At 38.8% G+C, this 13764-nt stretch overlaps 3 protein-coding genes across 3 annotated transcripts; all 3 read left to right on the top strand.

Annotated features, from left to right (window-relative positions):
* Window positions 1-954, top strand: LOC140565414 (odorant receptor 131-2-like). Its single transcript, XM_072691305.1, has one exon. It carries the CDS (start codon window positions 1-3, stop codon window positions 952-954), a length of 954 nt encoding a protein of 317 aa, XP_072547406.1.
* Window positions 955-4459: 3505 nt separating this feature from the next.
* Window positions 4460-5446, top strand: LOC140565465 (odorant receptor 131-2-like). Its single transcript, XM_072691385.1, has one exon. It carries the CDS (start codon window positions 4460-4462, stop codon window positions 5444-5446), a length of 987 nt encoding a protein of 328 aa, XP_072547486.1.
* Window positions 5447-6609: 1163 nt separating this feature from the next.
* On the top strand, window positions 6610-12693 carry tmprss5 (transmembrane serine protease 5). The gene is made up of 13 exons (XM_072692147.1): window positions 6610-6681; window positions 7398-7545; window positions 7753-7863; window positions 7978-8091; window positions 10102-10237; window positions 10501-10614; window positions 10703-10746; window positions 10848-11010; window positions 11104-11288; window positions 11792-11890; window positions 12053-12195; window positions 12282-12434; window positions 12524-12693. The coding sequence occupies exons 1-13, from the start codon at window positions 6679-6681 to the stop codon at window positions 12530-12532; spliced, it is 1422 nt and encodes a 473-aa protein (XP_072548248.1). The 5' UTR covers window positions 6610-6678; the 3' UTR covers window positions 12533-12693.
* The last annotated feature ends 1071 nt before the right edge of the window (window positions 12694-13764 follow it).

The following is a 13764-nucleotide window of genomic DNA, read 5'->3' as shown; positions in this document are numbered from 1 at the left end:
ATGCAGAGCTCTCAAGTTAATATCAGTTCAAAAAGTGAGCTGTTAATGGACGCTCCGATGTTTGTAAAGATGATGTTAATGCAGGCACTGGTGGGTTTTTTCCTTTACGTGAACTGCCTGATGATATTTACCTTTCTGAAAAAAGAGGTGTTCTGGGAGGACACACGCTACATTTTATTTGCTCAAATGCTATTTGTTGACTCTGCTGTCATGGTTTTAACTGATGTGCTGTTGATTGGGAGTTTTTACCAGCTTCGCATTCATATGATTTCTTGTATAATCATGTGTGTAGTTGTATCTACTCTGACATGTTGTTCTCCACTGACTCTAGTGGCAATGTGTCTGGAGCGCTATGTTGCTATATGCATGCCTTTAAGACATGCAAACATCTCTACCAGCAGGACCAGATTTTTTGGATTTCTAATAATTTGGAGTATCAGCTCTATAACTGCATTGTTTACTTTCATAGCATATCTTTCAGTGGTCCGCCCTGGTCCTCTGTTTTCATATGTTATATGTGGTTTGGAGATAATGTTAGAGAAAGAGTGGCAGGCACAAGCACGTGCTGTCATTTTGCTGGTCTTTTTTCTGTTGATGATTATAATAATCGTCTTCACCTACATCAAGATAATGATCGCAGCCAGAGCCGCCTCCTCTGAGAAAAAGAACTCAACCAACAAGAGTCTCCGAACTGTGCTCCTTCATGCTTTTCAGCTGTTCCTGTGTATAATGCAGTTTTTAACCCCATATATAGAAATGCCATTCTGGAAGCTTGATGTCAAGGTTTTTAATAATGTAAGATATACTAATTTGGTTGTTTTTATTATTGCACCACGTTGTCTTAGTCCTCTGATTTATGGCCTCAGGGATGAAAAGTTTTTTGCCGGCTTAAGACATTATGCTATGTGTGGTTTGACGAGCCTTTCACAGCGTCGGTCAGTGAACAGAAAGTAAGATGTAGTTGTAACATCTTACATGAACAGTTCAAAGTGCTTTCTCATTTAGTGGGTTTAATTAAATCAGTATTTGTAGCATAAACTTTGCATACTGTTTTACATAATGTTATTTCATTAAAAATGTTATTATAGTGGAGTTGGGCTGGACTTCAGATAATGTTTCAGTTCACATATTGTCACAGAACCGCATGCCTATTGATTCAGATCATATCTGCTGAAATTCATGTCCATGCAACTCAACAACTGTACTGTATGTTCATTTATTCCCCCATCCACTGACTCTTGAGTTTCTGTGTCCGCAGCACATTCCTCTTATTTGGAAATGTATTTTTGTGTAACCATCAAGTTGAGTAAATTACAGAACTACAATTACAAAACTGATATTCCAGGCTGGAAATAATTATTAAAAAAAAAATATTGTTATAATACATGTATGAAATGACTCCACTTTGTTGGTCCTGTGCTACTCTCAAACAATTAAAGTTTTAAAAATGAAAAAGAAAACAAAAAACAAGTTGTTATGGTTAAGTGTGTTCAGATTGAAATTTCAAATGATGAAATCTTAAAGCAGATAATCCTAACATCCCATTTGTTTATATACACCCAAGACAAGATAAGACAACCATATTCACCATTTTGTCGGCCACAGATGGAATTTTGCTTCCGCTTTTAACCTATCCGTGCAGTGAACACACACATACACACCAGTGAAACACACACAGTGACTGTGAGCACATGTGCCTGAAGCGGTAATAATAGCCATGCTATTATTTCATGATAACACACTCCCATTCATGTTCTATTGCTTTAGTATGTCACATAACTAAAGTGACTGACAATGATAAAAACTTTAAAAGGCAGTGTATGTGTCATTATATTAGACCAAATTACACTGACAAAGACCAACTGATTTAAACCCTAGGACAGCCAGCACACTCACATCTGCTTCACCCCCTTATGAGCCAGTGCACTCAATGTGAGCATTTCCAAAATTAAATTTTTCTCCTTCAGGTCTAGTTTGTCTTATTTATTCTGCAGAAATAAATGGATTGTGGTAATTGGATAAAGAGCTGTTCAAAGCAGAACTGCTGAAATTTGTTGTGCAGCCAGTGTCTACTTGTATTTTATTCTGTGGTTGCTCTTTTCGTTTGTGGTGATTGTGATTGTGGTGTTTTTTTGAGTTGGAATGTTGGATAAAATTAACATACCCAATCAATAAAATATAAATATACTTGACTGCTTGGACAATATTGTATAACACAAAGTGTAAGACAAATACGCCCACAATTTGGCAGCAAATGTGTTTCTCTGCTTTTAAGAGATAAAGATATACTTTAATTTTAGCTCAATGGCACAGGATGTACTCACTGGTCAATAATAATAATACTTGTTTTCTTGTTTGTATACAACTTAAAAAGTGTGCAAAACTGTAATTGTAACTGTAAAGCTGCTAGGCTCAATTTCAGCCCAGTGCCATATCCATAAGCAAAACACAGTAAGAGATGAGCAGTGCCTCCCAGTGGACATTTGCTGGTATAGGATGGAAACAAAAAACAAAAGACAAAAGACTGTTTAATGTCAAGCCCATCTGAGTCTCCTGAAAGCTGATTGAAAGTCTGAGTCTCATATACATATCTAAAAATTCTGATCTATTGCACATATGTTATACTGTTTTTTTTTGGGAGGAAGACATTATTTTACAGTTGTAAATATAAACTAATAGGCTTGGACAGCACTCATATTTAATTCTAAGCAAAAGTTTGTACTAAAATACTAAACACTATGCTTTAATGCTTTTTTAATGCTTTAAGGTTAAGTTTAGGCTTAAGGTTAGGTTTTAGGGTTGATTCAAGGTTACAGTTAGGTTCAGGGTTTGGCTCAGGCTACATTTAACTTAGAGTTCAGCTGCATTTAATACATATTTAGTTGAATGTTATTTGAATGTCAGGTGAGCTTCTACGAGGCATCTACATATACATAAGTGAAGTGATACTAAAAAATCCTTTTCTAAATGTTGTCTCACATATATGTGTATCACAATTGTTGATGTAACATTCCTCTTCATGTATGCTTTTAAAGTTTATCTGAGAAGTCAGGAACACTGAAATGTTCAGTCATGATTTTGACGCACAGCAAAAATCCCTTAATCACCCATAACTATAAGAAACAACTGAGAATACAGCAATGGTGTTTAACAAGAGTTAGGCTGTACAAATCAGGAACCGGCAACAAGAAAATAGCAAAACAATTAAATGGAACTGTGGATGTTAGTTATTCTTGGGGTCCGAATGTCTTCTAAACTACAAGACGGGCATCAGACACCACCTACATAACCACAAGTTGTTTGAGAGGATTGCCAGATAAAGTCTCAGTTGTGAAGGAACAACAAACACCTGCAGTTGTCAGAGATTTTGTTATATGGTGACCAAAGTAAAGCTTTTTGGCAACAAACAACAGGAGTGGTTTTAGCATACTTACAAAGGAAGCCACAAAGGAAGCCACAAAGAAAGCCATGAAGGAAAAGAACGACATTCCCACTGTAAGGTATAGTGGTGGATCTGTGATGTTGTGCGATGTTTTTCTTCCAAAAGCCCTGGACAACTTGTTTGGATAGACTCTATCAAATTGAATATGAAATAAAAACCTAAGACTCCCTCAGACAGGAAGCTTAAACTGAGCAGTGATTATCTGTCAGATAACATGGATCCAAAGCACACCTCAAAAACAACACAGAAAATGCTTCACTGACCACAGAATCAGACTTCTGTGGGATGAGCCGGAGAAGAGAGTCCACAAGTGTGGACCTGGGAGTCTGACAGATCTAGAGAGATTCTGTAAGAGGAAATGCTCTTAGGTACCTTTCCATGTGTTTTCTAGTCCCATTAAGCATTATAGAAAGGGGGCTCTAGACAGTATATGGTATAAATAAAACTACATAAATAATAATTTAATTAAAAATGAAACTGCACAAAGTATGAAATTAAGTAATGGAAACAATTATGCACACATATGGATTAAGAAATAAATTGATTATAACATGTGCTTGTGGGTTCAATTCTTGTGATTATCTTTTGAATGAAAGATTAAACAGACAAACAATAAAGAATAATGAAAAAAATAATGAATAACTGATCTGCCTGTTTAGTGCCTAGTTTATCAGCAAACGTCACATATTTTGTCAATTTGTAATATATTACTTATTTTACATTTTTATTTTCATTTAATTATTAACACTTAACACCTCAATACTTAATCCTTTCAATCCTGTCTCTATGCTATTTCTGTACAGCCACCATAGGCCCCACCTTATCACCAAGGATCTTTAAGAACAGTATAAATACAGCAGCCACAGGATCATATTCACTGCTGTTTGTTTTTTTACTCTATACAATTTGTTGCTTGAGTCTCATATACATATCTAAAATCCTTTTTTCAGGTATCTATCTATTGTACATATTTAACTGTGTTTTGTTACTTAACTGTGTTTATTTTTTTTTTCAGAAATGCAGAACTCGGTTGGTAATAGTACTTTAAACAATAATCTGTTGATCAATTTTTCAAGAATTTTTATGCAGAAGGTGATGTTAGTACAGATCCTGGTGGGGATTTTTCTCTACTTAAACTGCCTGATGATATTCACCTTTCTGAAAAAGGAGGTGTTCAGGGAGGACACTCGCTACATCTTGTTTGCACAAACACTACTGGTGGACTCTGTTTTAATGGTATTGAGTGATGTAATGTTGATTTGGAATAATTACATGTACCCTATCCACATGATTGCTTGTATTATCATCTGTACATTTGTGACTGTTTTCACTACTTGTACTCCCCTGACTCTTGTGGCAATGTGTCTGGAGCGCTACGTTGCTATATGCCTGCCTTTAAGGCATGCTGACATCTCTACCAACAGGACCAGATTCATAGGACTTCTTATCATATGGGGTATCAGCTGCATAGCTCCATTGTTCACTTTTGTAGCATATCTTGCTGTGGTCCCCCCTGGTGCTCTGTTGTCCTCTGCTGTATGTAGTGTGGAGTTAATGTATGAGGAACAGTGGCAGGCACTATTGCGTATTATAATTTTGCAGCTCCTTTTTCTTATTATGACCCTCATCATCATCTTCACCTACATCAAGATAATGATCGCAGCCAGAGCTGCCTCCTCTGACAAAAAGAAATCCACCAACAAGAGTCTCAGAACTGTGGTCCTTCATGCCTTTCAGCTGTTTTTGTGCATAATGCAGTTTTTAAACCCATATATAGAAATGATATTTTTAAAGACAGACATGTCGGTATATGGTCATTTAAGGTATGCTAACTTTGTTATTTTCATCATTGCACCACGTTGCTTAAGTCCTCTGATTTATGGACTAAGAGATGAAAAGTTTTTCCATGTTCTAAAACATCATGCTTTGTTTGGTCTCGATACCTTTTTCTCAACATTGTTCAATAAGTGGAAAATAAGACCTATAGAAACCAAAGCTCTTTAGAAATAACTAACAACTTCCAGGACTGTCTTCCCTACTGTCAATGTTTCCAAGTGTGCTTTCTCACTGGGAATCATTAAATCAGTGTTTTTTAGTAAATGTGATTTATGTGTGATGTTTTAATAATGAAAATATCATATAAATTGTATTTAGATTCACACTATGTGCTTGCAGGTTTACTGCACATGTTATGGACATATCCTTTGGGAATTAGAGAAACCAGTGCATTAGAGAAACCTATAGAGTACAGATGGATCCTAACAATACTTGCTGCTTTAGGCAATACTAACTTTCTGTATCACAGAATCACAGCATTTATTTTTTGATTTAGCTAAAGCTGCAGTAGTAGCTGCATATAGGGCAAAGACACTTGCAGATTTCTACCAGTATTTCTACTGGTTGCATGTTGTTGAAAGTCACAATGGAAAAGAGCATCTGCTGAAACTTTGTCACTAGGCACTTTCTCACACCTGAACCAAGGCCATTCTGCTAATCCCAAATTAAAGAAACTCTTCAGATCTCATTCAGCTTTTCCTCGGTGGAACATTTAGGTTTTAAACCTAAAAATTACATGAGATCCCAGCTTCATCTTGAATCTCTTGCTGATGAAATCATATGAAATATGCATAAATAACAGGCTAGCTGCAAGCTACACTAAATGTGACCATATGACATACGCCTGCAGAAAGAAGCTAAACTAAAGCTATGAATCTGACTTCATCATGCAGCTCATCACAAGAACTTACAAAAAATGCATGACTTCCCTCACCTGACGTTGCATTGGCCGAATAATGTTTATTCTGTTCCCGGTGAGTGCTGCTAAATGTACCGTGCCTATGTGCTTGCGTTGATGTAAAATGATTACCCTCTTCTTTTCAACATTTTGTAATTAGGAGCTTCTCTCCAAAGCTGCGAATCGTCTGCAAAGTGGACACACTGTTGGCACAGGTAGGGGGTGTTACTAAGCAACCTGCATCCTATCAGTGACAGGGGGATATCTTTGGAGATGTTTAGCCCTACAAAGAACTGGTTCAGCCAGCCAGCCTAGGCCCCATGACCCCTTGGTAAAACAACGGGCTCATTCTTTGCTCCGCTGCTGACCTCATTGTCTCTTTGTGAAACGAAAATCCCGAGTTGCATTCTGCTAAATGGCTGAGCGCCGGGCAGCAGGAGAGCACAGCGGCCTCGGCTTGTGATGGAGTGGAGAGCCTCAACACCTCACTACCTGGAAAAACATGGTGAGACTTTTGCATCCTTATTGAGTCTTTTTCATGATCCTGTTCAGATGAGGTTTTTGACAGGCTGCAATGTTATTTGGAATTGCTTTTCAGAAGATGTGGAGCCTTTTAAATCGTAGCACTATACCTGTGCCTGTATTGACTTTTGCACCTGTATTAGCCTATGCCTATTCAACACTGCTGTAAAGCTTGTTCAAGCAAGTCGGCCAAGACATGAGCTTATATTTGCTTGTATAATCATATGTTCTAGTTACCTGCAATTATATACTGCAAATTGTATATATACCGTGGTTATGTAGCATTGCTGTGATATTGCTAAATTGTGGTTTATTGAATATAGGCATACATTTAAAAAAAATGATTTAAAAAAAGATACAGCAACAGACTTTGTTTACTTTTATTTGTGTGTTCTTACCTAGTGCAAGAAACATGACGTATTTTACATAATTACTAAAATACTCTACTCACTGACCTAATCAAAGGTGACAGCATATGGGAATTGAAATTGCATATAACTTAAGCTAATGATTGTGTGAGTGGTGAGTGGAGAAGATGTGCACAATTGACTTGGCAACAGATATGGCCAGCAGGTAAATGATTGTGACATTGTGCTTCACACCTGTGCACTGTGAGCTCACCCTACAGCCCATTATAAATAATATCTACCTTGTAATCAGTTCAGCCAGCCAGTGACGTGTGCATTGTGTGCATTGCAGAGTCTCAGTGAAGGTGCTCTAGCTGTGATTGAAAACCCTGTGGCTGTCAGCCACTCTCTCCAGGCTGAGAGGATGAGAGTAGCTCAGGCGAAAGGAGGCCAAGACAGCCCCAGCTCCTGGTTCAGAGAGATTGAGGCTCCGCACCTAGGTGTGTACACTGTTCATCACTAACACACCTCTCTAGATTAGTGCACCAGGGATACGAGTGACATTTCGACAATAAAAACTGCATCTAAAAAGATCTGAATGACTGAATGGTAGAAATATTCCCAAATAAACCCTACACACAGATGTACATAAACTCTAGTGTGATATTTGCATCATGTCTTACTGTACCCTTTCTGAATTTGACCAGTCTTTCATTCAGGATCCACAAAAGTGTCCACTCAACGAGTGATTAAAGTGTTGGCAGCTCTGTGTGCTCTGGGCCTACTCGGAGGTGTAATCGTTGGTGTGTGGTTCATAGGTAAGACATCTTTCAGTATCCCTCTTCCCATCTTTCAGTATCCCTCTCATCACGAACTGCATATCCGTATCCATTGTGTATTATAGTTTGTGTATATACTTTATCTTTCTGTAGTCAAACTCCTTTTAAAGCCTACCTCAACTCAGAGTCCTACAGGATTGGGGGATACCAAAGAGACCTCCTTCTGCAACGTGTCAGAGGACACCTCTGTTGCTGACCCCAGGAAAGGTATGTGCCTGGGGCATGCGCCTTGATGTACTGCCCTCCAGACCAGCCCCTGTGAAAACAATACAGGGCCAGCTGGTAAACACAACAGCACAGACAATCCCAGTTCACTAAAGTGAAACAGCACAAAAAGCAACAATAGCCTGTGTGACCGACGACAGGAAAGCCCATAATGAATGCAAAGCATAGTGAGGCGGACCACACAGAGGAATGTAAATAAACAAGGCCAATACAAAATATTGACTGGAACAGTTATTTGTAAACATGCAAATGACAAACCGCTGTTCTTAATATACTGACGAATGATACTGATACATTATACCTCCAGGAAAAATAATAATAAATACAAATGTGTTTATGCAAATGTTTTCCAAGAAGCACCCTTGTCTCATAATTGACACCAGGCCTGTCGTAACTAATCACTTAAACTTACATCACACATTTCAGTGATAAACACAGTCATTATGACCTACCTACCTTAAACCACCCTTGGCTCGAACGACACAATCAAGACGTTGTGGAATGGACTGCATTAGATAATGTGTGTCCATTATAGAGATTAACTGGTCCACAGTGGCACGTTGAATGCTTCACCCATTTGGGTTTGGAATGAACTCGGCCTGGGAAATCACAGATGTCATGTGACAAGGTTTGCTGCACATAGTAATAAGCGAGCACACCAATCAGTTGTAGCAGAGTGCAAACTGATCGTCATGGGCAAAGGATGGAATTTGACTGAAGTCCAAAAGAGCATGGTTATAGGGTACTGGGTGAAGGGTGGTAGCATCTCGGACTCTGCTCACTTGATATGTTCTAGAGCCATTGTAGTGAAGGTGTACCGAGAGTGGATTTCTTGCACATTGAGTACCTCACAGTGGCATAATGATCCCAGAAGGGAATGAAGACTCTGGTGAGTGGTTCAGACTAATTGACATGCCACTGCAGACTAGCTAATGTCTTTAATGAGCACCTTCTGTCACCTAATACAGTCCATGCCACGGCGTCTCCCTAGTGTCATCCGAGCCAAGGGTAGTTATTCCTACTATTAGATAGGTGGACATAATGTTCTGATATGACTGCCAATTTAATAGCATAATAATGCAGTTACACCAATTAAAGTGTTAATAATATTAATAATTAATAATAGTTTGGGAGATGTTTTGTTTGGCAATTCTTCAATACATATTTTTAAATGCTCTTTAAAAAACACACACACATACATATAACATGTCTTAGCCTGCTGCAGTCGGCTCTGTCTCTACGGAGGCACTGTTATTGATGTATTGGTCATTGCATGCACTGTATCTTTTCTTACACCACTCGACACACTCAGCCCCCAAATGCAACAGAGAGCAGATAAGAGAACAGAACAGAATGACTGGCTAAAATATTGGGGGGGGGGGGGGGGGGGGGCTCATGCTTATTAGACAGACAAACACAAATATACACAATGGGTAATATCAAGGTCAGCTAAAAATAATTACCGTTATGTCCATATATTATATGATAAGTTGATAATGCAATTATGGGTTAATTAAGGGGTTGAACAGAAACTCAAGTAAACACAATGTGTTTACAAGTTATTTACTCAAGGCTCAACTGTTACACAAAAACCTTGTATCTCCATTTTTGCTGTTTTCAATTTTTTGACTTCCACTGAAAGTAAAGAAGTGTTTTCCTTCTCCTGTAAAGTTGCCATCATGGGTTTTTCCATGACAGTGATGATATACATAAGAGTAACATTATTTTATTGTTTTCTATAGGCTCATAAATAAAGTTAATAAAATATTTCATATATTTTAAACATTCTGCTCTTCTGGAGTTCCAAAAAAAGAAAGCAAGAATCAGTTTAAATTATCAGTCAACCCTTTTTAAATTCTGAATTCTTGATTTTTTAAAAATCAATGGGTGACTTAACTACTTATATAATTGACAGAAAGAGCCCTAACCAGTCCTCTCTTTATTCATGGTCCTACGTGGTGTTCGGAGGGATTTTGACTGAAAGGGACTCAGTGTTTTACAGGATCAGTGCAGAAAACTCTTTGCTGGAGATTCAGCTGGAGAAGTTGCAGACCTGGCTGCCTGTGTGCTATGAGCGCTGGAACTCCTCACTGGGGACCCTGGTGTGTCGACAGCTGGGCTATCTGAGGTGAGCGAGACTGACAGCTCAATCACACACGTGCTCACACATTTCCAGCTCTCAGCACCTTTTACTCGGTGAGCAGCTGTGGCTGTTTTCTGCTAGTCGACCTTTCCTACAGTGATGGTACCGCTGATACTCACTTCAATCGTGTTCATTCCAAGAATCAAAGGATGACGTGTGTAGAGTGAACGCATTCTGTGTCATGAAAGCCGTGTCATTCAGTGTTGTGAATCCAGCTTTTGTGTGACCTAAGAAACTCTCGTTTCTAGATTAACCAAGCACAAGGGGGTCAATCTGACTGACATTGGGCCAAATTACACAGACGGATTTGTTCAAATTACTACAGAACACCAAAGCAATTTGGAAAGTTTATGGCAGTTCAGGTACTTGTTTTTTATAAGCCTATTTTTCTATGACATTATATAAATAAGGGATTGTGTAAACACACTAGTTCTCTCTGTTGTTTATTAGGGGAAGCTGCAGCACAGGAAAGGTCATAGCTTTGAAATGTTTTGGTAAGATATAAATCCGACTTTCTACCTCCTAAAGAAATCAGTTTACTATAAAACTAAAACTGTCCATCCAAATTTGAGTTGGAATTTTTTACTCTGTGCAGAGTGTGGCACCAGGGCAAAGCTGCCCAGGATCATTGGAGGTGTAGAGGCCACACTAGGGAGGTGGCCCTGGCAAGTGAGTCTCTACTACAGCAACCGTCACACCTGTGGCGGCTCCATCATCACCAGTCAGTGGATTGTTACAGCTGCTCACTGTGTGCACAAGTAAGATCCCTCACTGTCATCTCCTGAAACCTGCCTGATCTCACAAGTGTGCATTCAGATCAACCTACCATACTTTGATTTTCGTCATTTCAGCTATAGGTTACCACAGGTTTCCAGCTGGGTGGTCTATGCTGGGATTGTTACTCGCAATACAGTTAAACTGGCTCAGTATACGGGCTATGCTGTGGAGAAAATCATCTACAATAAGAACTACAATCACAGAAGCCATGACAACGACATTGCGCTGATGAAGTTAAGGACACCTCTGAATTTTTCAGGTGACAGCTGAACATGTTAACAGTCAGTTTTCAAGGTTTTGAATCGTCAGCAGGACAACAGACGATTTCACATTTAAAAAAATGAATATTTTGATGAATATTTTTTTAAAAACTGAGAAGATGACAATTTTGGTCGAATACTGCAAAATGGGGAGCAGCTTTTCACTTACTAAAGACATAACTGAGGGCAAAATACTCACAAACAAGCAGCAGCTAAATGTGCCTCAAGTGAAGGCCTGGCAAAGCAGCTCAGCAGCCATTTCCATGGATTCCAGACTTCTGGCAGTTATTGACTGCAAAGGATGTGCATATATAAATTAATAATAATACAGTTACATATCCTGACTGCATTTAAATTCAATTAATTTGTGTACAGAGGCTAAATTAAAACAATTGTGTTACTGTCCAGATATTTATGGACCTGACTGTGTGTGTGTGTGTTGCTTAATCAAAATATATATAATTGTATGTAATCATATACTCTGTTTTTCATTCGACCTTAGACACTATTAGGCCAGTTTGTCTACCACAGTACGACCATGACCTTCCAGGAGGAACGCAGTGCTGGATTTCAGGCTGGGGATATACACAACCTGACCATAGTAAGGAAAAACACATGTAAATAAAACATGTATAAATACAGTCCATAGCCAATGTCCACCCATTAATATAAACACAAGCTGTAAAGAGTGTGTGTTCATAAATGGCTAACAAACACCAAAAGGAAATGAATAGCCAGTGTAACATTTCTTTTCTTTGCACAGTTCATATTCCTGACACATTAAAAGAGGCTCCAGTGCCTCTGATAAGCACGAAGAAATGCAACAGCTCCTGCATGTACAACGGAGAGATCACCCCGCGAATGCTCTGTGCTGGATATACAGAAGGCAAAGTGGACGCCTGCCAGGTAAGCTTTCAGACTCAGTAGGATGTAAGATATCCTTATACATGCTTTAGAGGTTAAAAAGGCAGATGGTCTTTCCTCTGACACAGGGAGACAGTGGAGGCCCACTGGTTTGCCAGGATGATAACGTATGGAGACTGGTTGGAGTTGTTAGCTGGGGAACAGGCTGTGCGGAGCCCAATCACCCGGGTGTTTACACCAAAGTGGCTGAGTTTTTAGGCTGGATTTATGAGATGATAGAGGTAGGTCGCTGTTATGTTCTGAGGAGGCACTACATGACTGATCAATTTCAAAACTCATATGAACGTGTGATCATTTTCCCTCCACGCAGAGCTACTGAAAGATGGAGTGAAATGCTGCAGTCCAACACCGTAACCTCCTGAGTTCCTCCTTTTGCTGGATATTATGGACACTCTTAAGCTTTATTTTTTATTGTAAAATCTACAGTTTACTATTCCGTTTAGATGTTTGTAATAAACTTTGTGTTGTGTACCTTCACAACTGTTCAACGTCTTTACTTATAAATCACGGCCTCTTACAGGCATTTGAGTTCTGTCACTAAAAAGAAGTGTCAAAAATGATAGAAGTGACAAATACCCAAGTGACAAGATTACACTGATGATGAACTGGATTTGATTTAATTTTTAATTTGATATATTTTATTTTATGCTTAATAATGAAATATTTATTCACTTATGAACATAAATGTGAGACAGGCGAGGTGCTGAAGGTGCCAAAGAAAGCATCTGTTTACTATTTTACAACCCTGTTATACTGCCTCAGAATGAAACACTAGTGTAGTGCTGGGCAATATGATGATTTTTTATCGCATTGTGATAAATGTTGCTATCATGATACACAAGGATATTGTAAATACTTGATAAACACTGATCCGCTGCAGGTTTCATTACCAACAGTGTAATTACACTGATTAATTTAGATTTAAGAGCAGCAGATGTTGAATAAAATCACTGTATTCAGTACAGGAGAGTATCTGAATAGTAGTTTTTAAGGATGGTGCCAATTAGGGTTTTGGTTTTAGAACTGCAACAAAGCCATAGACAGATTTTCGTAGTTATTCCTGAGTTTTAATAGATAGTGTTGTTGTCCTCTTGTTGTGTTCTCTCAGCATGATATGCTGTCAGTAAGCTGAAGAGACTGTTGCCAGGTTAGCTTACAGCCTTGCACCCGCTCACTTCCCCAGCTTGGGGAAGGCCTGGTTCACGAACCATCTGCATGCTCATAACTAAGCAGAGTCTGTTGGTGATGAGCTGCTCTCTAGTGTCAACAACACCGTATCTCCAGACGTCACTGTGGCGTTTTACTGTTCCTCAGCTTTGACAAGGGCTTTCACTAGTGGGTATGATTTATGTACATTTTGGGGGTGTAATTATTAGGGATGTACTGATCCGATACTAGGATCAGATATCGCTCCCGATACTAACAAAATTAGCTGGATCGGGTATCAGATAATTAGTCCAATCTATTTACGGAACCCGATTCTTGCACTGCCGGTATTCTAGGCTTAATAACCCAGGATCAGAGTAACCTACAGACATCAAACACATACCA

Source organism: Salminus brasiliensis, chromosome 11 (assembly GCF_030463535.1).
Source record: "Salminus brasiliensis chromosome 11, fSalBra1.hap2, whole genome shotgun sequence".
NCBI classification, from domain to species: domain Eukaryota; kingdom Metazoa; phylum Chordata; class Actinopteri; order Characiformes; family Bryconidae; genus Salminus; species Salminus brasiliensis.
Note: the sequence above shows the minus strand (reverse complement) of the source record. Positions and strands in the feature narration are given on the sequence as shown.